Source organism: Dipodomys merriami, unplaced genomic scaffold (genome assembly GCF_024711535.1).
Source record: "Dipodomys merriami isolate MVZ:Mamm:240054 unplaced genomic scaffold, mDipMer1.0.p SCAF_24, whole genome shotgun sequence".
Lineage (NCBI taxonomy): Eukaryota > Metazoa > Chordata > Mammalia > Rodentia > Heteromyidae > Dipodomys > Dipodomys merriami.
The window spans coordinates 13,393,766-13,420,132 of NW_027203826.1; the positions used below are offsets into that span (position 1 = coordinate 13,393,766).

The 26,367-nt window shown below is 37.7% G+C and overlaps 1 protein-coding gene across 3 annotated transcripts in view; it reads left to right on the plus strand.

Annotated features, from left to right (window-relative positions):
- Positions 1–26,367, plus strand: part of Pld5 (phospholipase D family member 5) — a 350,998-nt gene that overhangs the window by 243,158 nt on the left and 81,473 nt on the right. For all 3 annotated transcript variants that reach the window (XM_070034254.1, XM_070034255.1, XM_070034256.1), the window contains one exon: positions 13,550–13,677. In XM_070034254.1, the coding sequence (XP_069890355.1) occupies positions 13,550–13,677 (128 nt within the window). The remainder of the gene's footprint in view (positions 1–13,549; positions 13,678–26,367) is intronic.

The following is a 26,367-nucleotide window of genomic DNA, read 5'->3' on the forward strand; positions in this document are numbered from 1 at the left end:
GCCTTGAGCAGAAAAGCTGAGGCACAGTGCCCAGGCCTTGCTTTCAAGCCTTAATATTGAGGGGAAAAATCTGAACACTTCTCCTGATTATATTATATAATTGATTTAATGTGATTCTAATTGATTTATTGTGATTATATAAGTTGCTTGATTACTTGGTAATTTTGAGGGAAAATGTGAGGAAAGATGGTTTAGTTATCCAAATATTCAGCAGATACCAAATTCCTCTAGATGTAGCTGTATCAGAATATCATTATGACTCATGAAGCGTATAAGCTAATAAGGAAGAAAAATGTGAACAAGAAAAGACTGGAGAAAGTGGTTACAGGAAGTGATAACCACACGGGATTCATATTGACAAGTTCTTCCTTCATGCTTCTGCCTCGGTCTACTAATTCATTTAACACTCACAACAACTACGTAAAATAGCCTCTCTCCTTTCAGGTTTGCAGAGGAGAGAACTGAGGCACTGGAAACACATGCAGCTACTAAAGGGTCCGCGTAGAGTGTGAAGGTGCAAGTCTGACACCAGGGTCATCACGTCACCATGCTGATTATCTTCCATCGTTTATTTCTTCCAGGGCCTTTTTACCTCCTTTCCATCTCCTTGTACTCCCTTCTTTCCAACTCTCAATAGATTTATTGGTAGAATGAGGAGTTGAGATAGGAGAAAACTAGAGGAGGAATACGGGTTTGTCAAGTTCTAGCATGCTAGAGAGGGGAACCTGATTGACCTTGGTTATCAAGAAATAGGAGACCTCACTGGTTCCTTATAAGTACTGCTCGCTAACCGATTGTGCCACTGGAGCTCCACCTCATTGGTTCCTGAGTGCTCAGCAGACTCATCTTGAGATATGGGACTGGACTACCTAGACTTACTCCTCTGCCCCTACTTTCTGTCTCCCCAGTTCCTGGTCTTGGCTCCTCTGTCCACTCAGCTTCCTGATTCTAGCAGATATCTGGAATTGTCGCTTTACCTTGTCCTTGCTCAAGTGGACTATCACTTTTAACAATGGCCTTTATAGGAAGGATTTTAAGTTCACTCTTCCTTGCCTCAGAGCAAAGTTTTGATAGGTGCATAAGGGCTGATGCCCTTATTCTCCTGAAGATTTAAGAAAAGCTACAATGCTTGATAAGAAATGTACGCATTATCCTGCCCATGTAATTGTAACCCCTCTGTACAGTGTATTCACAAAAAATAAAATAAAATAATAAAAAAAAGAAAAGCTACCCAGAGCTTAGGGTCCTTAGATCTGTAACAGTGGCAACAGAGAAGCCTCAACTACAGCAGAGGATCTTGAATGAAAGGTTAACTATTGAACAGAAACCCTCCCTCTTTTCCTTTCTCTGTGAGGACCTAATCAAAAGTTTATTTCTTATTTTCAATAAAAGACAATAGTGTAATATTTTACGGAAGAAGAGTAAGAGGTTGGAACAATTGAGAAATCAACTGTTGGGAGTTTAAGTTTTAGTAAGTTCTGTGGTATGAGTAAGGCAATGAGTACATTTCTTGTCCAGCATTGTTAGCCCCTCTTTTGTTTTGTCCTACTATCCCTATCCTCACCCCTCCTCTCCGACTCTTCTCCCTCCCCCGAAGTTTTAAAATATATTATTTTATATAATCATATGCTATTGAGCCTTTGTGATCCACTCCTAAGAATATCCTGCTTTGGTCTCATTGTGTGAATGTGTAGAGACCTGTAAAATTTATCATGTCCCAGTGTGTTTTAATTGTAGGTTTTACAGACACATTCTAGTTACCATAAATTAGGGAAAACGTGCAACCTAGGTTTATTTGAGTCTCGCTTTCTTCACTTAATATAATGTTTCCAAATCTTTCCATTTCCTTTGAATGGTAAATACCATTCTTTCTGATGGAAGCATAGAATTACATTGTATACATATACCACATTGTCTGGATCCATTCATCCATAGAGGGTCATCTGGTTTGATTTCATATCTTGGCTATGGTAAACAAAGCTGCAGTGGGCATGGCTGTGCTGGTAGATTTAGTGTGGCCTTGTTTGTGCTCTATTGGATAAATACCCAAGAGAGGATTTGTTGAGTCATAGGAAAGCTCTATGTTTAGTCTTTTGAAGAACCTTCATACTACTTTCCAGGGTGGGTGAGCAAGTTTACATTCTCCTCAAGACTGTAGTAGAATTCCTTTTTGAGCTCATCCTTGACAGCATTTGTTATTGCTAGTTTTCTTCATAATAGTCATTCTAACTGAAGGTGAAATCTCAATATTGTTTTGATTTGCATTTCTTTTATGGCCAGAGATGTTGAACATTTCTTCATGTGTCTACTGACCATTCTTACTTCTTCTTCAGAGAAGTCTCTCTTTAATTCTCTAGGCCATTTATAGACTGAGTCATTAGTTCTTTGAGGGTTTATTTTTGGGGTGCAATTAATTTTTTGAGCTCTATGTGTATTTTAGATATGGTAAAAATCTTCTCCTATTCTGTAGACTTTCAATTTGCTAGCTATGTTCTTTAGCTGGTAATAGTGCTTGAGCTCAGGGCCTGGGCACTGTCCCTGGGCTGTTTTTCTCAAGGCTAGCACTGTACTACTTTGAGCTACAGCACCACTTCTGGTTTTCTGGTGGTTAATTGGAGATAAGAGTCCACTGACTTTCTTGCCCGGGCTGGCATTGAACCACTATCCTCAGATCTTAGTCTTCTAAGTAGCTAGAATTACAGATGTGAACCATTGGCACCTGAACATTTAGCTTTTGTCAGGGAAGAATATTAAATAGAAGGTTCACTAAGAATTAGTCTTTTCTAATAGATTCATTTCAACCATCACTATTTATAAGAGTAACAGAGCTTCAGATGTCAGAATAATTCAGATGGTTGTGTAGTTCTTCTGATCAGGAAGTAAATGCACTCCTTAATTTGTGGTTAAAACCTTAGTTATGAGCCTGATACTAGTGGCTCATGCCTACAATCCTAGCTACTCAGGGAACTAAGATATGAGAATCACAATTTAACGCCATCCTGAGCAGGAAAGTCTGTGAGACTCTTATCTCCACTTAGCTAAAACAAAAGCAAGAAATGGAGCTGTGACTCAAGTGGTAGAATGCTAGCCTTGACCACAGAAATCTCAGGGACAGTGTCCCAGTTCATGCCCCAGCACTGGCGCACACACATGTGCACGCACATGCGCGCGTGCACACACACACACACACACACACACACACACACACACACATACCTTAGTTATGGGAGTTCATCATTGTGCACATCAAGAACTAATCCCTTGTACATGTCTAATTCTTTATCATTCTATGACTTTCATCATAACATGTGAAATGAAATACAAATACAAGAAAGCAAGGTTTTAATGGTTTTCCTATTTATGACCAAGTTTGAGTGAAGTTAAATAAGCCCAGTTAAGATCTGATGTCTTTTGCCTTTCACATAACAATATTCAAATAAGGAAAACCAAAATGGTCATGTATGCTTTGTGTTCCTGATTAACATTTTCCCAGTAAGATTTATACCCTTCAATCACAAGTTTATAACTCCCCTATGTATAAATACTAGTTAAAACTTTTATCATTTCCTGAAGGAACTTGTGTGGTTGTAAAGACAAAATATTTTTTGTTTTACCTTCAGTCTTTGCTAGAAACACAAGTTTTATTTCCCCTCAGACAACATCCTTGTTTTTATTGTTACTCTTAAAATATCCATATAAATCAGATTGGCTTATCTTTGTTATCATTTGTGTTTGTTCATTTCTTTCTGACAGCTTTTAGAATGTGTTTATTTCTACTATTCTAAAAATTTACTCTGATATGTGGGCAAGTCTTTTTTTATTTCTTACCAGGAGAAAGTAGGTTTAGAAATTTAAAAACATTGCTTCCATCAGAAAGAATAACACCAACCCATTTGTTAGGAAATGGAAAGACTTGGGGAAAAAATCATATTAAGTGAAGTAAGCCTGGAAGCTGAGCGGTCTAAGTGAAGTAAGACCCAAATAAATAGAGGTTCCATGGCTTTCCTCATTTGCAATAATTAGAATACATCTAGGATAATTTTATCAGATGAGCAGAAAAGCTCAAAAGCAATGTATATATGACCATATAAGATGATGCTAAGCAAAATGAGCTCCAAAATATAGAGACAAGAAGTCTTTCTTTGTTGTTGTTGTTTTAATGAACTATGTAGGGTTTTTTTGTTTCCTTTGTAGGATCTTCCCCCTGTGCTATATCCCCTGTTGTCACTGTACTTGATTTTGATACCCTGCATCTTGTATATACATTTATCTAATATGGTGAGGGGAAGGGGAATAACTAAACACTGAAAAAAGGACACAGGGATGACCCATTGCAACAATGATACCCACAAGACAGTATGTTGGAAATGAACTTTACAACTTCGGGGAGGGGGGAAGAGTAAGGGAGGTGGGAAAAAAAGGGATAATGGGAGAACAACAAGGGAAGGGGTAATGTACTCATTGCCTTACTCATGTAACTGTCACCCCTCTGTACAGCATCTTTACCATAAAATAAAAGTTTTAAAAGAGAAACTGAGAAACATATTCTTTAGTTCCTAGAAGTCTTACTTCATTACATATTCTGTCACTTCTTTCTTCCCCTCTGATTGTGGTTTCTTCTAAATTACCATAATTGGATTTTAAATGTCTTAGTCAGACTTTATAATTTCTTACCTTTATGCTTCACTTACTATCTTTTTCCTTTTGAGAGGTTCATCTCCTTCTGAGATTTTCATTGGTAGTAGAGTCTCCAGAAAGTTCCTGCCTGCATCAACTTTTCAGTCATCATTTTAATCTCTGTGTTCTCTTTATTGTACATAAACTGTTTCATTTGAAGTGTTTTTCAGTGCTGACAATCATACAATCAGTTTGACTAAAGTTTTACTTGGAATTTTTTTTAATTTCTAAGAATACTGTTCTGCTACTTTCTGTCACTGTTTCACAACCCTCGAGACAAATAATTTATTAGGAGCAAAGATTTATTTGGCAACCAAGCCTTTAACTTAAGAGCCTTTGTGTCACATTGTTGATCCAAACCAGGATATTTGCCTTATTACTAGATTGTTCTTTTGAAGTATCTTTGTAAATGTTCCAAAGATTTCTATTTCTTCACTGTGATGTGGTCTACAATAGCCATGTATTTTTTTCTACCTAGTAAGCCTTCTTCTCTAAGCTGTTGATACACTAAATGAAGTGTCTTATACAATGTCAGCAGGTGAGTCATCTCAGAATCCTGGAAGATTGTTCTTTAAAGTCTTTGGCTTATTAGACACCCAGTGGTAAGGCAATGAAGGCTCTAGCACCCAAACTGCCTCCAAAATTACAAGGTTGTCATTCTAGCTAAAATGGTGAGCTCGAAGACTGCTGTATTTCAGAGAACACTGGAACCAGTACTGAACTACCAGTCACTTTCCCTGTTTTGGTGTCTGTTTCTATGTGGCACCAGTAGAAGGGAAAAAGAATGGAAGTATTAAGCATAGGTCCTAACTACAAATTTCCTTGACCTTGATATTTCCTAACTGATGACCCACTATGAGAATGTTTTTACTGATATATTTTGAGTGTAAAATTTTTTATATTTAAGCTTAATTGGGGAAATATTAAGTAGATGCTAGTTTTAAATCAAAATTTATAATAATTATTTTTAGGCAAAATGCTTGCTTTTTAAACCTAATGGCTTCTGAAATCAGCCATTCTTATAGATAGTTTAACTTTTGGGCTAAGTACCATATCTTTGCTTGAAGTAGAATATTCTCATTGTAAGAAGAAAGATACAACTCCAAGAAATGATCCTTGTAAGTCTAAACCTCTACACTAAAGACAGAATATCAAAAGCAACTTATAAATACTTCCACAATGAAATAAGTATGTTAAAATTAAAATTTACAAAAAATTCAGTGTACTCTTAAAATTCACTGTTTTTTACAACTGGAACATGGAACTGTTTATTGTTTTTTTTTCTCTCTTTCTAAGTGGCTTAAAAGAGCTAAAAATGTATCATGATGAATTACACTTTGGTCTTCCCCTTCAGCCTTCAAACCTATGAATCATAAAGTCTTGCTAATTAAATTTATTAAATTGTACTTGGTAATAAAAGTAGATCTGGGGTATGCCTCAAAGGACAGTATTTTCATAATAAGCACATACCCTGAGTTCAAAGCCCATTAATGTAAAAGTAATAACAATAAAAGTTATAACTCTCCAGCTTAAGATATAACATTTTCCACTGTTCATACAAAGACTACATTCAGAAGAAAATATTGATTGATAAGATAGATTTCTGCTACAAAATTGCTTTTACTATCCATTGGAAAGCCTTTTCAGAAATCTATAATTATGAATACTGAGGTGTTTTCCTTGGATACATGCTTGGAACTTGTCTGTTCAAAAACTAACATCAAGCTTATTTTTATAATGCTATTAAAGATACATGCATATTTAAGAATATGTATTTTAGAGACAAGACAATGATAAAGATTGAATTGAGGTAATGGTTTTTTCCCAGGAAAGTAGAAAGGTTATGGGATCTGGGGAGGCTTCTAGGACCCTTGAAGATTATCTGCGTCTGAGTGACTAATATGGGAGACTGTTTTAGACTTTACCCATTGACTACTAATAACATTCTCCTGATAGTTCCCACAAACAAAAAAATATCAGCAGGTGTTGCCACATATCCCCTGAGGGTGAGAAATAGTGGATGATGAAATCAGCTAAGAAACTAAGAAACACTACTCTCATCATATTGGCAAGGTATTTCTAGTTATTAGGAAGACTGGAATTCCCAAGTGTCTATTATAGTATTGTGCCTTACAAGTTACTCATGTATATTATTTATGTTTAAGTGTCATAAAGTTTATTAAAGCTGCTAACATTTTTTTCCAAAGGTGTTTTTCTGGAAATAAATTTAGAGGTTGAATCTGTCAAAGATTCATCGTGTGGAGCTTGATTTTTCCTCTTTTTTTAAACCATAAAACATTTTCCTTGTGTGTCATTATGATGATTATTTGCATGAATTTTTATTTAAAATCTTCAAATTTTAAATTATGTCATGTAACTGATGCAACTGGCACTTCACTAAAATTCTATGAGCTTCTAGTCCAAAACCGAATACTTTTAGGCAACTAATTAAACACACACATAAAGATTGTGGGGCTTCTAAAATTATGCATGCATATGATATTATCTTGTTAATGCCATAAAAACTGGTTGCTGACTTTTAGAATTTGTTAAAAAATATTAAAAACTAGTTTATTGAGAGGCACATACTAAGTGGATTTCAATCTGTTAGCCAATCTAAGAAAGAAATGTTCATGAGATTCCATCTAAACCAATATTTGGGCAGAGTGGTATATTCCTGTTATCCGATGGAAAGTAGAGATCGGTAAGATTGAAGTTCCAGGACAGCCTATATTGAAATGTCATCAAGACATACACACTCCACTATCTCGAGAGAAGAACACTAAACGTCCTGTCATGTTCCTCTCTTTCCAGCTGCATGAAACATAAATAGGAAGATTGAAGTCTAGGACTGCTTGACCAAAAAGTAAAACTGCATGAAACATAAACAGGAGGATTGCAAATTCAGGCCTACTTGAACAAAAAGTGGGATCCTATCTCAAAAATAGCAAGAGAATAAAAGGGATGGACATATGGCATACGTGGTATTGTGCCAGCCTAAAAAGCACAAAGCCCTCAGTTCAAACCCCAGTACTGCCATGGGAGGAAGAGAAGAAAGGAGGAAGAGAAGAAGGAAGGAAGGAACAGACAAGGAAAGAAGGAAGGAACGAAGGAAGGAAGGAAGGAACAAACGAAGGAAGGAACGAAGGAACAAGGCAGGCAGGCAGAGTTTCAAACTAGCTTGGTTACATTGTACATTCCAGGCCAGCTGAAAGACAAAAAGAAACAAAAGAACTAGAAAGGTGCACTAAAATAACCCCTGAGTTTCCAACATGTAAGGACATGTGAGAAGGTAATATCTAGGAACAAAAAGCCAACTCTTACCAGATTCTGAACTGCCAATGCTTTGATCCTAGACTTCCTACCTTCTACAACTGCCATAATTTCCCTTGTTTATAATTTACCCTGTTTATGGTACTTTGTGCCTGAATACTAATCAGTCACTTTAGATCTTTTATCCCTACTTTCACCCAGAACAGCATTCTGTTATTAATTACTTAATGAAATTCTGCCAAAGGAAAAGAATTTTTCCATTGTAAAAGAATAACTTTAGGACCTCAACATCAAAGCTAAAACTAAAACTACTGCAGGACAGAGTAGGAGAGACACGTGAACTTATAAGCACAAGCAGGGACTTCCTGAACAGAGTCTCAAGGTCACAATAAATTGAAGAGAGACTCAACAAATGGGACTACCTTCAAATAAAGTTTCTGCACAGCTAAAGACATAACTACCAAACTAGAAAGACAGCAAATCAAATGGGAAAAGATATTTACCAGCGATATATCAGACAAAGGCCTAATATCCATTATATACAGGGAACTCAAGAAAGTAATCCCTCCCAAATCTAACAAACCAATTACTAAATGGGCAAGGGAACTAAAGAGAGACTTCTCTTTAGATAAAAATGGCAAAGAAACACTCATCATCCCCGGCCATAAAGGAAATGCAAATAAAAATATCCCTTACCCCAATGACAAATGCTGGAGGAGTTGTGGAGAAAGAGGAACCTTACTGCATTGCTGGTGGGAATGTACATTAATACCACCACTTTGAAAAGCAGTCTGGAGAGTCCTCAGAAAGCTAAATATAGACCTCCCCTATAACTCAGCCATACCATTTCCAGGCATCTATCCTAAACAACAGGAATCAGGATACAAGGATACAAGGACACATGTACTTCCATGTTCATTGCTGCACTATTCACAATAGCCAAGATATGGAAACAACCCAGATGCCCCACTAGAGATGAACAGATCAAAAAACAAAATAATGGCATTCATAGGATAATAGAACTAGAACAAATCATGTTGAGTGAGGTAAGCCAAGATTAGAGACAAATAACACGTAGTCTCCCTGATATGTGGATGTTAAATTCAAAATGCAATGAGATATGACAAAGTAAACAGGACTCAAGAAACAAAGGACCTCTACTTAATTTGTCATATCATTACTAGATGACTCCTTATTCTTGACCTCATCTAGGGTATACACATGTGCACCTCTGAAGGAAGCTAGGAGGAAGGCACAGGATCAGAGGGAAACAGTGGAAAAAAAACAATACAGGGGCCCATCAGCTACACTGGGTATTGATGAAAATGAACTAAGCCACTCAAGGGCAGTGATGGGAGGGAGGGAACAGCGCACACTAAGCAAAAGGAAATGTACGTATCACCTGATTTGGAAGAAATAGTTGCATTGTCAAAGTTTATAGATTCACAAACTTTATAGACCATGATAATGACAATTTGCCTTCTGAAGGTTATAATGTGTTTGTGACTTTAAGTATCACTATTGCACAATACTGTGAAATTTACGTAATCTCAATAAAAAATTATTTAAAAAATAATTTTAGATACCAGTAAATACCTACAGAGACTGTAGATACCCATAAGCTCCAGACTCAAATTACAATGCACGATAACCTGCTAAATTTAATGCAATGTACATTCATAGTGGGATAGAGAAATCAATAGATAGGCTTAGTGCTGTCTCTAGGGGACAGTGGGTTGGGGTTGTAGAAGATCTAACTAGAACAGATGAGGATTCTAAGCAACCTAATAAGCAGACCATCTAAAGCAGTAACTGACTCTTGGTAAGGTTTCAGACAATGTCTGAGGTCAAAAGCTAAAAGGCCATAAATATCTCAAGAGTTCGAGTTGAATTAGTCAAAAAGGGATTTGAATGGGAGGCAATGCAGAATTTGACTGAAGGTGGAATGTGGTGTTAACACCAAGATCATCTTCATTCTCTTCTTCCCAGAGACAAGAGAAATTCCTTCTTTTCATACTGGCCATTTTATCACTATTTTAAAAAAGTATAAGCTGGGTGACATGGCTCATGCCTATAATCAAAACTACTCAGGAGGCTGAGATCTGAGGATCATGGGTTCAAAACCAGCTTGGGCAGAAAAGTCCCTGTGAGACTCTTATCTTCAATTAACCATTCAAAAACCAGAAGTGCATTGTATGGCTAGTGAAGATCTTCTCCCAATCTGTGAGCTTTCTATTGATCTTGCTAAACTATGTCCTTTGCCATGCAGAAGCTCTGCAATTTCATGCAGTCCCATTTGCCCAACCTTTCTTTGATTTGTTGTGTTTCTGGGTCTCTTTTAAGAAAATTTTGACCTGTCCCAAGGAGACTTAAGGATTCTCCTATTCTGTCCTGTAATGTTTTCAGGGTATCTGCTTTGACTCCAAGTCTTTGATCCATTTGGAGTTGATATTTAAGGAAGGTGATATATAAGGATCTAGCTTTAGTTTTCTACAGGTGATTAACCAATTTTGCCAGCACCATTTACTGAAGAGGCTGTCTTTCTTCCATTCTATTTTTTTAGCTCCCTTATCAAAGATTAGGTGGCTATAGGTCTGTGGATTCATTTCTGGGTTTTCAATTCTATTCCATTGGTCCTGAGGTCTGTTCTTGTGCCAGTACCAAGCTGTTTTTGATTACTATGGCTTTGTAGGAGAGTTTGAAATTTGGTATTGATATTCCTCCAGCACTGTTCTTTCTGATAAGGATTGTTTTTGCTATTTGGGGTCTTTTATTGTTCCGTATGAATTTTTGGATTGCCTCTTCTATTTTGTTGAAGAATGAGGGGGGAAAAACCCAGAAGTGTCACTGTGGCTCAAAGTAGTAGAGAGCTAGCCTTGAACAAAAGAGCTGGGGAAGAGTGCCCAGGCCTGAGTCTATAACCAGCCAAAAAAAGTATAACCAGTTGAATTTGAATTGTGTTACTCAGTAATATACAAAGTGACCTTAGTTGTAAATAGATGATTGCAAATATATTGAGTTAATATATGGTTGTAAATTACTGAGGTAAGCCCTTTACCCAACCTGACTAGTGTCCTAATGAGAAAGAAAACAGACACAGGGGAAGATCCATGTGACAAGAGAGGCAGAATTGGGAGTGAGCTGCTACAACCAAAGCACACCTAAGTTGACAGCCTCTCAGCCTGCCAGGGTCCAGGACGTATGCACAGGTTTCAGAGGAAGACATGCCCTCCTGACAGCCTGATGGTATACTTTTCTATGGTGGTTTTCTTTTGAATCACTAAGGAGTGAACATCGAGGATTGCATGCACACTAGTCAAACAATTTACCATTGAACTGTACCCTTAGCCCAATTTTGGACCGCTAACTTCCAAAACTGAGACAGAATAAGTTTTTATTGTATGAAGTCACACAGTTCGTGGTTTTTCATCATGGCTGCCCTTGAATGCTGTCTTCAAGGACAGACATTGTACAATTGATCCACGTAGTGCCAGCAGCTATGTTTCCAGGGCCTGTACATCTCCAGACTCACATCTCTCTGTAATTGTCATGGGTGGTAACTTACTGCTTCCAAAATCTGCTCTGCTTAACATTCCCACCTTAGGATCTATTACTCTTCCTTGAGTGTCCCTTTGCTAAGGTGGCTGGAGCCTGAGGAGCATGGGCCATATGCTTCTAGAATAAAGAGACTACTCCACTTACAGAGAAAATGTGCCTGAGTACATTTGTGGGTCCCATCAGATCATTGCACAATTGCCAACTACTCTTTGCATCTTCCTGCTACTGGGCATCCATAAGCATCACTCATGGTTTCCCAAGAGGTGGCGATTAAGTTATTGGTGTAATTATACTCCTCTTTTCTAGATACTGCTGGCATGTATTCGCATGCCAACAATGTTATGAATTCTTGGTAGCGAAGATTCTAACAATGAAGTGTGCCACCAGAATATACTCTCTTCATTAATAATGCTGAACATCTGAGAGCAGAATAGCTTAGCTCATTAATGATATGCATGCAAGTCTGTTCTTTCAGAAAGGATGGAACTTTAGCTAAAATGGCCTTGCACTGAAGGGGCTAATGTTCTTTTTATGAGAGATTATACTAATATTTGAAGCAGCTATACATAAAGGCTTGAGAGTGGTTGTACCATACACTGATTAAACAGTTGGTCAAATTCAGCTTTAAGAAGGTATTTTTGGTCTTAATGACAGTCTGAGCAACTTGTTTAAACTTTTAAGCCCACATTTTGGTAAAGCTTGAATAATGATTGTTTAAATTAAGAACGATTGAATAAAAACCAAGAAGAGACAAAATCTAAATTAACTATTGCAGAAGCAAAGGCAAGTAAAGAAGTGGAAAGATTACATAAGGCATAGAAGGAATAACAATCCAGTTTCTCATTTGGAAGACTCATAATACTGACCAAGACTGAGCCTTTGATTGATTACAAAATTTGTGTTGACCAGATGCCCCATTACAGATGAATGGATCCAAAAATTGTGGTGCCTATATACAATGGAATTTTACACAACCATTAGAAAGGACAAAATAATGGCATCCACAAGGAAGTGGATGGAACTAGAACAAATCATGTTGAGCAAGATAAGCTAAGATCAGAGAGACAAATGGCACATAGTCTCCCTGATGTTAGATTCAAAATGCAATGAGATAGGACAAAGCAAATAGGACTCAAGACAGCCAAACACAATGAAACCAAAAGAGGTCAGTCTTGGGAGAAAAGCACAAAATTGTAATACCCAAGCATCTCCTCATATGTGCATAAAATAATACAGGTAAAAAGAACCGAGGGACAAGGAAACAAAGGACTTTGTCTTACTGTCTTTAGATGCCTTTATAATCTTTCCCTCATATATGATGTATATGCATGCACATCTGAAGGAAGCTGAGAGGAGGTCACACAATCGGTGGAGAGCAGGTGAAAAATACAACAGAGGGGCCCATCAGCTGCACCGGACATTGATGAAAATGAACTGAGCAACTAAAGGGCAGTGATGGGAAGGAGGGAATGAGAGAGGAAGAGGGAACAACTGATACTAAGCAAAGGAAGGAAAAGTACCTATCACCCAATTTGGAAGAAATAGTCTTATAGTTAAAGTTCTTAGAGTCCATAAACTTTGTAGATTAAGATACTGATGATTATAACTGTGAAGGTTAACATGTGTTTGTGACCTTAGCTAAGTATAACTATTCCACAATATTGTGAAACATATGTAGTCACTTTAATCTCAATAAGGAATATTTGAAAAAAATTGTGTTAAAATTACTCCACAATAAGAACAAAGGATATTTATACCTGTGTTACCTTCTAGATGACCAGCGTTGGGGAGCAAGATGTTCATATGAAGTTTGGGGACTTGAAAATCCATGGTCTTGTCAGTCTCTACAGGAAAAGTTGTCTTTGTTCCTTTTGCTTTAGCACTTTGAGGGACTTTTCTGTAAAAAATGAACGTAAATATTTGGCTCTCTGAAATGTCAGTTGGGACCTATAGCAGATTGTGAGTATTGCTACTGGTAGATGGTGCTTACCAGTACAGGGCCTGGATGCAGAGGCTGACAGGTATCTCTTTGACCTTCTAGGAGCTGAGGTGACCTACATGAACATGACCGCCTACAACAAGGGCCGGCTGCAGTCCTCCTTCTGGATTGTGGACAAACAGCACGTGTATATCGGCAGTGCTGGTTTGGACTGGCGATCCCTAGGACAGGTAATCTTTCTACAAAATTTTTCTACATAGTCTAAATTCAAACTCAATAAACACCTAAAGTTGTACTTCCAGAAAGCACTCACCCACACCTAAGTGGTTGAGGGAATTGAAACCTACACCAGATTCTACTTTTAGTTTTTGTAATGTAATGTTGGGAATTGAACTCAGGACCTCATGCATGGTGGTAGCAGACTTGTTAACACTATGCTCCAAACTCAAAACCTCTAACATTAAGTATTTTTAGCTGCATAGTTTTAAGAAGTTCATCTTTATTTAATATGAAATGACAGATTTTTTTCCCTTTCAGAATCATTTCACCAAACAAACAAATAACTGCCGTTGTTTTCAATGCTTTTGTAATTCAGATGCTACTCTCGGAGTCTTTATTTTTATCATTATTACTCATTTTTTATCACTTTTGAATGATATTCTTATTATCTTTAAGTCATTGTACAAAGGACTTGCCATTTGAAAAAGCAGTCTATGAATACAATGCATCTTGATCCATGTCACCCCTTTCAACATTCTTTTTTTGGGGGGGGGGTTCGGTCATGGGGCCTGAACTCTGGACCTGGGAGCTGTCCCTCAGCTCTTCAGCTCAAGGCTAGAGCTGTACCAGTTGAGCCACAGAGCCACTTCCGTCTTTTTTCTTTTTGGTTACGTGGTGCTGAGGAATCAAACCCAGGGCCTCAGGCATGCAAGGCAAGCGCTCTACCACTGAGCCACTTTCCCAGCCCCCCTTTCAACATTCTTGCCCAATCTCTCAACCCAGCCTCTCCCCTCAGTCTGGGTGTCTTTAGAGCAGATCAACATGGATCTTCATTGTTCAACTTAAATCTTCAGGATGATATTGCATAATCCATAAGACAGGAAAACCTACAAACCCAATGTAAGATGTTATGTTTTGGGACAGTAATCAGTTGAGTGATTCGATGAATAAATGGTAACATGAAAATACTCTAATTATTTGCAAATGATTAACTGCAAGTGTGTTGAAAACGCATTCAGATAAACATAATTTTCATATAGTTTTCCTTCCCAGAGATGATCCATAATAGATTGCAAAATCACCATCATTTCCATTTGTCAGTCAGATGAAATAAGTCCCTACTTACTAGGTATTTAGTAAACCTGGGTGATCAGTGTGTTTGGTACAAAGCCCACACTCACCATTTTATATCTTTTTGTTACATGTTATTTTATTGTAAAGATGCTGTACAGAGGGGTTACAATTTCATGAGTAGAGTAGTGAGTACAACCGCTCCTTTGTTTTTCTCCTTCCCTCCTTCCCTCCCCCATATCCCCCACTCCTCCGCCCCCAGAACTAGTAAATTGAGCTTTTCTGCTCACCGGATTAGATTATCCTAGACATATACTAGTTATTGCAAATAAGGGAAACCATGGGACCTCTGTTTCTTTGGGCCTGGCTTACTTCATTTAATATAATTTTTTCCAAACCTTTCCATTTCCTAACAAATGGGACAATCTCATTCTTTCTGATGGAGGCACAGAATTGCATTGTGTATATATACCAAATATTCTTGATCCATTCATCTACTGAGGGGCATCTGGGTTGCTTCCTTATCTTAGCTATGGTAAATAATGCTGCGATAAACATAGTTGTGCTGGTAGCTTTAGTATGGTCTTGTTTGTGGTCATTTGGGTAAATGCACAAAAGTGGGATTGCTGGGTCATAGGGGAGCTTATGTGGAGTCTTTTGAGGAACCTCCATACTGCTTTCCAGAGTGGTTGAACTAGTTTACACTCCCACCAACAGGGCAGCAGGGCTCCCTTTTGGCCACATCCCCTCCAGAATCTGTTGTTGCTAGATTTCTTCATTATAGCCATTCTAACTGAGGTGAGGTGGAATCTCAATGTGTTTTGATTTGCATTTCTTTTATGGCATAGATGATGAGAATTTCTTCATGTGTCCGTTGTTTCTTTGATGATTTAGTTTTGGAGGATTAAATTTTTTGAGTTCTAACTATACTTTAGGTATGAGGCCTTTGTCTGTTATACAGCTAGTAAATATCTTCTGCCAATTCATGGGCTTTCTATTGATCTTGCTAACTTTGTCCTTTGCCGTGCAGAAGCTCTGCAGTTTCATGCAATCCCATTTGCCCAAAATTTCTTTGATTTATTGTGTTTCTGGGTCTTTATTAAGAAAATCTCAGTCTCTGCCAAGCTCATCGAGTTTACCAAGTGAATTGCCTTCCACTTCAGTTTATCCCTTAGGGGAAAGATGTCATTGAGGAACAGCTAGATCTCTGATGGACCCTATAGAGAAAACCAACATCATGTAGGATAAAGCTGAGATTGATCTCATATTTATACTGTTGGCTTTTCACACTTCCCACCACCTACCTCCATGGTTATTTCTGCCCTTCCAGCTCTGTCATTCCACCTACTTTTCCTTTATATGATGAGTTAGGCAAAGTATACCATCTAGAGCTCACAATCCATGTGTTTCCTTATCCACTAAATAGACACTATATAGCAAAAGGACTATTTAGCCACAATGGGTTTTCATAGTTTCATAATTAAAAGTTAGGAAGGGATGGTAGGGAAAAAACAAAGGAGGAAATAACAATGCTCCATAGGAAATGTACTCACTACCTTACTCATGTAACTGTAACGCCTCTGTACAGTATTTTTACAATAAAAACATATATAGAAATTAAAATTAAAAGTTAAAAATACCATTTTAAAAAACTAAAGGTTTAAGTAATACAAGTTCCTGGATCACTGATTCTCGTCACACACCATGGCGTCATGAATGTCAAGCTTTTCTTCTGCTGTTAATTAATTTGTGGGCTTGAGTAAGTAGTGATTCTCAGCAAAAAGCAGATTAAGTATTCCTTAAAAGAATACTCTCAGCGAGGCACCAGTGGCTCAAGCCTGTAAACGTGGCTACTCAGGAGGCTGAGATCTGAGGATTTTGGTTTGAAGCCAGCTCGAGTAGGGAAGTCTGTGAGACAATTATCTCCAATTAATCACAACACATACAAAAAAAAAGTGGCGCCATGGCTCAATATTTAAAGTGCTAGTCTTGAGCAAATGGAGCTCAGGAAGTGCCCAGGTCCAGAGTTCAAGTCCCAGGACCAGGAAAAAAATTACCCTCAAAGAATGGGGTTTTGTTTAGGAAATTAGAAAATCCTATCTATACATTAACAAAACAAATTACTCTGGAGAAGCTGAGGTAGGAGTACTGAGAGTATTTGGCGAGCTTGGACTACAGAGTAAGACCCTGTCTTAAAAAAAAGATTATAAACCAAATAACATTAAAAAATAATAATAAATTAATTAATAAAAATAATAATTATGGGGATGGGAAGGTGGCTCAGTGGTAGAGTGCTTACCTTGCATGCATGAGGCCCTGGGTTTGATTCCTCAGTACTACATGAGAAGAAAAAGCCAGAAGTGGTGCTGTGGCTCAAGTGGTAGGGCGCTAGCCTTGAGCTGAAGAGCTGAGGGACAGCGCCCAGGCCCAGAGTTCAGACCCCATGACCGACCAAATAATAATAATAATAATAATAATAATAATAATAATAATAATAATGGTAGAAATAATTACCATGTGTTAAATATCAGGTGCTATTTGAAACTATCTAATTCAATATTTATATGTCACAACAATCTTATGAGGTAAAGACCATTATTGAGTCCATTTTATAGAGAAATAGGCTTGAGCCCAGAGTTGAGTTTCAATACCAGATCTTGGGTTTTTTTAATGATATTGAGGTTTGAACTCAAGATGTCATGCTTCCTTGGTTGGCACTCTGACTCTTGAGCCATGCCGTCAGGCCTACTTTTGCTGGTTATTGTGGAAATGGAGTGCTATTTTGAAAATGAATTTTTCTTCTTGAGCCATCCTTGAACCACAATCTTCTAGATGTCACCCTCCTTAGTAGCTAGGATTATAGATATGAGCTGCTGGCTCCCGGGCATAAATATCAAATACATAAAGCTTCCTTCTTCAATAATAATTTTGAAATGAAAAATACTAATCTTGATTCTGTATGTCTTATATCTGATAATGTTTCAAACATATAACAATATTGATTAGAAGAACATGCGCTTGCTTTAGAGACAAAAATAAGGTGCTAATGGTAGGAAGCTTTATTAGTTTATTTAGGAGTAAGTACTCTAACTCACAGAAGTAGCTCATTTTGTCCTTTGCCTTTTTCATACTTATGAAGCACTCATTAAGAAACATCTTCTACCCAGTAACTGTAGGAATTTTCCATTGGACCTCCTGTAATTAATTCATAAACTTGATTTTATAAAAATATTGGTTACATGTAAATTCTACTCTTAGGGGTTTTTTTAGCTTGAGCATACTTTATTATTTGTTTATCTTTGGAAAATTTGCCTCCCAACATCAAATACTTCTTGTGTTATTTACTATATTTGATAGGCTATAAAGTTGTTAGTATTCTGCTATTTTGGGGAGGAGTCCGATCGTGGGGCCTGAACTCTGGGCCTGGGCACTGTCCCTCAGCTCTTCAGCTCAAGGCTAGCACTCTACCACTTGAGCCACAGAGCCACTTCCAGCTTTTTTCTTTTTGCTTATGTGGTGCTGAGGAATCGAACCCAGGGCTTCAGGCATGCAAGGCAAGCACACTACCACTGAGCTACCTTCCCAGCCCCTCTGCTATTTTTGATAGTCTCTAAAGTTTGGCTGATTGAGATTTGGAGACTTTTTTCTCAAATTTTGAAAGCAGTATCTGTATTTCCTTTATTTCCTATTGCTTTCCTCCATATATAGACATCATATTTTCAAGTCTTGTTTTTTCTACTTGAAGACTACTGCTTTGTCTTTTTGGGTTGGTTGTTTATTTTGTAGAAAAGAAAACTGATCTTTACTATATTAATTCTTTATTTAGTCATTGGGATAGTATTTCCTTTGGAAATGGCTCATCATTGTGAAGTATGAAAATCCCCCTACCTTAAGCATAGTGAATTCAGCACAAGGGTAAGCTGTAAGTTCTTCTACTTACATATTCCCAAACAGTAACCAGTTTTCTTTCCATAGTATAGAGGAGACCAGAATTGTCTAGGCCAGGAAAGTTAGAAAGCGCCATGACCTATTTCTGTCTTCCAAACAGCTTCACCTTTCCTAGACCAGCTAGCTCCTTGTAGCTCCCTTAATGTCATTCTCAATAGGAAATGGAAAATTGCAACCTTTCTCTTACATTGTTGCATGGAGATCATCACTGTAGATTTGTCAAAAAGGTTGTTTGTTCTCACTTTCTAAGCCATTCAATAAAAGAGAAAATAAACAAAGTAAATGTTTTTAGGCTTTTCTCCTTTAGCTTGAGTATACTAGCAAAGTTGTACTTTTAAAACCCCAGTGGAATAACATGATATTTCATAGTTCTGAAGTAAATATAAATGTTAAAAAATAAGAGTATCCTATATGTATACTAATTCTTGCAAATAAGAGAACCCATGGGACCTAACTTTCTTTGGGACTGAGTAACTTCACTTAATACGACTTTTTCCACATCTTTCCTTTTCGTAACAAATGAGGTGGTGTCGTTCTTTCTGATGGAAGCATAGAATTCCATTGTATGTTTGTATCACATTTTCTTGATCCTCTCATCTACTGAGGGGCATCTGGGTTGGTTCCATATATTAGTTATGGTGAATAATGCTGCGATAAACATAGTTCTGCTGGTAGCTTTAGTGTGGCCTTGTTTGTGATTGTTTGGGTAAATGTCCAGAAGTGGGATTGCTGGGTCATAGGATAATCTTATCCGATAAGCTAGAAAGCTCAAAAACCATGTACAAATGACCATATAAGATGATGCTAAGAAAAATGAACCCCAAGATTTGGACACAAGAGGCCTGTCTTTATTGTTACTGTTTTAAATGTGCCATGTGATTTTATTATTTTTTGTTGTTGTTTCCTTTGTATGTTCTTTCCCCTATGGCATATCCCCTGTTGTCACTGTACTCGATTTTGAAACTGTGCATCTTGTCTAATCTGAGGAGTGGAAGAGGAATAACAAAACACTGAAACAAAGACACAGGATCATCCATTGCAACAAAGATACCCACAGGACAGTACATTGGAAACGAACTTTATAACTTCGAGCAGCAAGCGGAGGAGGGCGTATAGGAGTATGGGAGGGCTGGGAAGGTGGCTTAGTGGTAGAGCACTTGCCTTGCATGCATGAGGCCCTGGGCTCGATTCCTCAGCACTACATAAGCAAAAAGAAAAAAGCCGGAAGTGGCGCTGTGGCTCAAGTGGTAGAGCACTAGCCTTGAGCTGAAATGCTGAGGGACAGCATCCAGGCCCAGAGTTCTGGACCCACGACCAGACCCAAAAAAAAAAAAAAAAAGGAGTATGGGAGCTGGGGGAGGGAAGAGATAGTAGGATAACAACAAAGAAGGGAAGGGGTAACAATGATCAACAAGTGATGTACTCATTGCCTTACTCATGCAACTGTAATCCCTCTGTACAACATCTTAACAATAAAATAAAATTTAAAAAAATAAAATAATATATATAAAATAAAATTGAAGTTTTCAAAAAAAGTTAAAAATTAACTTATTTAAATATGGCTCAGCATAAATTCACTAGTAGGAAAGCCATGAAAAAAAGTTGAGCATTTCTCACATCTGTTTCTTCTGAGAGGACACAAACGAGAGATAGAAGCAAGGGCCATAAGTGTATACTATACTATCTGATGCTTTTCATTAGCCTCTTTTATGAAAATTTGTGTTCTTGTGTTGGTTGTAAATTTAATATCACATTCAACTTCTTCAAGGTCAGAGAATTGAGACAAACAGGTTAAATCTTTTTAAGAAAACATTTAAAGATACAATTTGTATGCATATCTGTGCTTTATGTATTTATTTTCATGTGGCAAAACTGCCCCTAGGTTATTAGATAGATATTATGGCATCATCTCTACCTTTGTGTGTGTGTGTGTGAAAATACCATACAGAGGTATTACAATTTACATGAGCAAGGTAATGACTAAATTTCTTTTTTTTTAATTTTTTATTATGAAAATACTGTACAGAGGGGTTACAATTACATGGGCAAGATAATGAGTACATTTCTTATCAAGCATTGTAGCCTCCTCCTTTGTTTCCCCTTCCCATCCCTTCCCAGCCTCCTCCTGCCCCCTCACCAAATCCCCCCCCACCAAAGTTGTAAAGTTCATTTTCGACATGACAACTTGTACTTCTCATTGTTGCAACGGGTACACTTGTATCCCTATTTAAACAATTTGTTTTTCCCCTTCCCCTCCACAAATTATACCGACATCAAATACAGTGAAAGCAGGGGTTACACTGTGGGGGAGGGACATACAAAGCAACAAAGAAATAATCTTATAAATACATTAGAAACAAATGCATGAAAGAAAAAAACATTTAAATACATATCTTAGGGTTCATTTTCCTAACATCACCTAATCTGACATGAGTACATTTCTTATCAAGCATTGTTGCCTTCTCCTTTGTTTCCCCTTCCCATCCCTTCCTATCTCTCCTCCCCCACCTTCTCCCGCCCCCCTTCCCTACCTTTAAGATAACGTTGGAAAAAACAATACTAAAATAGATCCCATTGCTGCTTTGCTCTGTTGCAAAATATCTACATGTGGAGATAACTCTCATGTCCTTTGATTAAGAGTGAAGTTAATGAAGTCTACATCTTCATTTCATTTCTAGCAATTGTGAATCCCATATACACCAAGCATTTTCACAATTTACTGCCATTTTCTCATTTTACTTGTTAAAAACTCAAATAAGTCTCATTCCTACTCTCTTATCAATTATTCCTGCTTTTCTCCTAGAAGAAGTTATTCTTTGATGGGAAGAGACACAAGCTGGGAAGGGCTGGCAAGGTTTAGAACTGCCTTTCATAAAACAAATTGTTTAAATAGGGATATAGGTTGTCCCATTGCAACAGTAAAAGGTATAAAACGCTATGTAGAAAAACGAACTTTACAATGTAGGTGGGGGTGGGCAGGGGCAGAGTGTAGTTGTGGAGGTGGGAGGGAAAGGATGGTAGGGGAAAAACAAAGGAGGAGGCAACAATGCTTTATAAGAACGCTGCTTTCACTGTATTTGATGTTGGTATAATTTGTGGAGGGGAAGGGAAAAACAAATTGTTTAAATAGGGATACAGGTGGACCCATTGCAACAATGAGATGTACAAGTCGTTATGTCGAAAACGAACTCTACAACTTTGGTGGGGGGGGGAGGGTTGGATGGGGGGGGAAGGATGGGAAGGGATGGGAAGGTGAAACAAAGGAGGAGGCAACAATACTTGATAAGAAATGTACTCATTACCTTGCTCATATAACTGTAACCCTTCTGTACGGTATTTTCACAATAAAAAAACTTATTTTAAAAAAACTGCCTTTCATGAGCATTTACCTAGCATTCGCTTCATGCTTCTTCAGGCCAATTGCCCACCTACTCATGATTTCCCTCTCATTAGCAACCCCTGCCTTTCTCCTCTTTCTCTTCCTCTTCTCCACACCTGTGGACACATTGGCTCCATCCAGTCTCCATCACACTCTGTATTGGGAGCCATGTTATTACATTTCATCATTTACTTTAAATTAATGTTTCTTTTGACTGTGCTTGACTAGGTAGGGTTTTCTTTGCCTTCCTCAGGATGACAGGAATCTTTGAGAACAGATTTTAATTTGAGGACACTTATTTGTATGTGAGGCTAATAATCACACAAAGAACTATAATACATTTTCCCAAGTGTTAATTCCTTTATGTATGGGGCTTGATACAACTAATAGGTAATAGCTCTGATGCATTGTGGGCTTTTTGGTATGTTCGAGTGTCTTTTAAGAGTTGGAACTCATTTCAATTCTCGTAATGATTATTTTGTAAGTAATACTATCATCACTTTGTTTTACACAGAAGAAGGTAAGACACCTTCAGCAAATGATGAGGTCACCTTCCATGAAGCAACAAAGCTAGACTTCAAACCCAGGCTCTTTAGCATTAAATACCTCACTCCTTATTTGACTGTCAGGAGATGGGAAGATGGCTCAGTGGTACAGTGCTTTGCTTCACATGCATGAGGCCCTGGGTTCAATTCCTTGCACCACATAAGCAGAAAAGGCCAGAAGTAGTGTTGTGGCTCAAGTAGTGTTGTGATAGAGTGCTAGCCTTGAGCTGAAGAGTTGAAGGACAGTGCCTAGGCCCAAAGTTCAAGCCCCATGACTGACCAAAAAAAAATCAGTTATTTGACTGTCACTAACTTTTAGCAAAAATTACACTTAGGAAGGATCACTGTTCTCTGATCTTGCTGTAGTGTTTCCGTTATAGAGGTTTTTTTTCTTTTTGTAATTTTATTTTATTGTAAAGATGCTGTACAGAAGGGTTACAATTACAAGAGTAAGGGGATGAGTATATTTCTTGTCAAACATTGTTACTACCTTTGTTTTTTCCTACAGTCCCTTCCTTCCCCCACCTCCCAACGCCCCACTGTTGATGTTGTAATGTACATTTTCAATATCGTGTCTTCTGAGTATCTTGTTGCAATGTGTCATCCTGTGTCCTTGTTTCAGCATTTTGTTATTTTTCCTCCCCTCCCCAAATTAGATAAATGTATATACAAGATGCAGTGTACCAAAATCAAATACAGTGACAACAGGGGATATACCATATGGGGAAGAACATACAAAAGAAACAAAAAAAATCACATAGTACATTAAAAACAACAACAACAAAGAAAGACCTCTTGTGTCATATCTTGGGGGTTCATTTCTCTTACCATCGTCTTATATGGTCATATGTACATACCTTTTGAGATTTCCTGCTCATCTTTTTCTTTAAGAAAAATTCTAATACAGTTCATCAAGAAAGCCATTGGTAGTTTACCTCGCAAACCCATGATGCTATGATACTCATGGATGAGGCCTGCTAGTGCTCACTATTTGTGCTCTGCGAACTCACATCAAGTTTGCATTGAATTTCAAAGGCTTCTGTTATACCTTTCTTCCACTTCTCATGCGTCACTATCTGCATTAGTTAAGATTCTCCAGAACCTGACTTTTGTTTGCTTCTATATTCCTCACCTCCCATGGATCCATCAGGAGTTCCCTTAGAATCTTTGGCCAGGGGGAGTCTTGTGGGAAGAAAAAGAATATCACCACATGCTTCTCGCCCAGGAGCCTGAATTTGTGAATTTCACAAGAGCCTCAAAATACAGCACCACACAGCAGACAAAAGACTAACCAGCGTGAGAAGCTGAAAGGCAAGGGCACAGCAGTCTTCAAACCATGGGGTTCTGGAGGCGTGATACTGACGGCAGAGAAGCTGGAAAAGGAAATACGAAAATCATGCTTTTAGAAAAAGGCTACATTTAGAGTTTTTGGACACACCTTTTTAGCTTGTGGAGTCCAGTGGGATTCATTAATTCCATTGGCCAGAAACCAGTGACTCTAGAGAGATATTTGTTTTGTTTTATTTACTCTTTACTTGTACTTTTTAAATGTATTATTTTTAGGTAGCTGTACAAAGGGGTTTTAATTCAATGTGTCCATTTTTTACTTAATTTTGTTGTCAAGGTGATGTACAGAGGGGTAACAGTTACATACGTGAGGTGTTGAGTACATTTCTTATTGAACTTGTTACTCTCTCCCTCATTTTTCTCCCACTTTCCCTCCCCTCCCCAGTTGTAAGTTCATTTCCAACAGATTATCTTGTGAGTATCATGTCCCATTGGTTCGCCCTTTGTCCTTTGTGTCACCATTTTGTTGTTCCCCTTCCCTTCTCTAATGCAGATAAGTGTATATACAATACCCAAGGTACAGAAATCAAATACAAAATTGGGTCAGTTGTGAGCACAGCATTTCTTGATCAATGTTACTTCTTTAACTATTCTTCCCCGTCTCTCACCTTCCAGCCATACCCTCAATTACCTAGTCCTGTTTTCATATGTATACACTGAATAAGTGAAGAGAGTAAAGGGAGGGTTTATTTTTAATCATGAACTTCAAAATAGAATAAGAAAAGTCTTATTTAAATTTTGTGAATGTTCATATTTTAATCTCAGCCCACCTTTATTATAAAAAGAATTAAAAGGTATATATGAGAATAGATGAGCTCTTGGGTCTATAACTATGGAAAGGGTAAAATAATGGAGATTAAACCGTATAGCAGCCCAGGCTGATGATCCAGCTAAGCACCCTGCCCTGACCTTCTCCTGTGATGGAGAGTGGTGAAGGAGGAAGTGGAGCATAGCCATCTGACCAGCCCAGGATCTGTGTGGTAACTGGAATGTCACACCACTCATCTTTGACCAGGAGATTGCAGCAAAGAATAACCAAATGTTTTAGTGTTTTTCAAGGTATACTTTTTAAGGTGCCACTACCTGGGAAAAGGACTCTATGCTGGCTAAGACTGAGAAACTATAGGTTTAAACAGATTTAGTTTAAGTGGATTTCATCCTGGGAAACTTTAACAATGTAGTGTCTTCGGAGAGAGTCAAAGGGATGTAGTATTCATCAAACCTGGCTTTCCATGAAATGTGTTAATGATTTATTTTATGTATTTATTTATACAGACGGAGTGGTGGGCTGTGGGTGGTCTCTTACACGATGTACAGTCAGCCCTCTGTAATTGAAGTGTTTCACATCCATAGAGTCAAAAAAAAAAACTCAGATCAAAAATATTCATTTATTTTGGCGGTGCTTGGTGGTGGTGATAGTGGTGGTGTTTGTTTTGGCTTTGGAATTTTTTGTTTTGATTTTTGTCTTTTGTGGAGAGCAAAATTGGGTCACGGGAAAGGAGGGAGGGAAGGTGAACAAATGCAGTCATGGTATTCAGTATACTCTATGTGGAAGATAAATGATGACAATTGTAGGCCAGAACAGGTGGGGGAAATGAGGTGGGTGGGAAGCAAAGGAAGGGGTGACATTGTCCAAAAATGAAATGTAGTCATTACTTGACTTATGAAATGATAACCCTTGTATAGAACACCTTGATAATAACAACATAATTCTATTTTTTAAAGTATTCGCTTAAAATGTATCAGGGCACCAAATTTTTTCCTATCATTATTCCCTAAACAATAGAGTATCACACTACTTATGAGTATCAATGTTAATATAAGTTACAGTGCATTTGGTGATATATATACACGAGTGATGTTCAAAATATGAGTGGGAATATATGTAGACTATATGCACATACTATAGCATTTTACAGAAAGGACTTGAGTGTTTGCAGAGTTTCATAGCCCTTAAGGTTACGTGTCCTATTAGTTGTTTTACTGGAAAACCCTGACTAATGCAGATGGTGACTTGAGAACATAAAGATATGACAACTAGTTCTCAGAATCACGATGAAAATGAAGCAAAGCAAAAGGAAATTCCACAGCATACACAACATAGAATAGTTAACATTTTGGGAATGTCTCATGAAGGAAAACAAATGATTCATTTTCCCTTATTGACTTAAAAGATTGTCTATGCAGCTCAGAAAGGTCATTTTTGTTTACACATGCATTTTAAAATAAATGAGGAGGTAAATGTCCCTACTTTTGTAATATACATGTATTAGCAGACTGCACTTTTGATAACATAAAGTCATACATATTTCAACAATTTCTGCAGTGACAATTTAGCCAGTAGTTCTGGTTAAAGGAAGTATAAGTCAGAAATTCTTTTTTTTTTCCTAGCTTCCCATAGGAAGCATTCT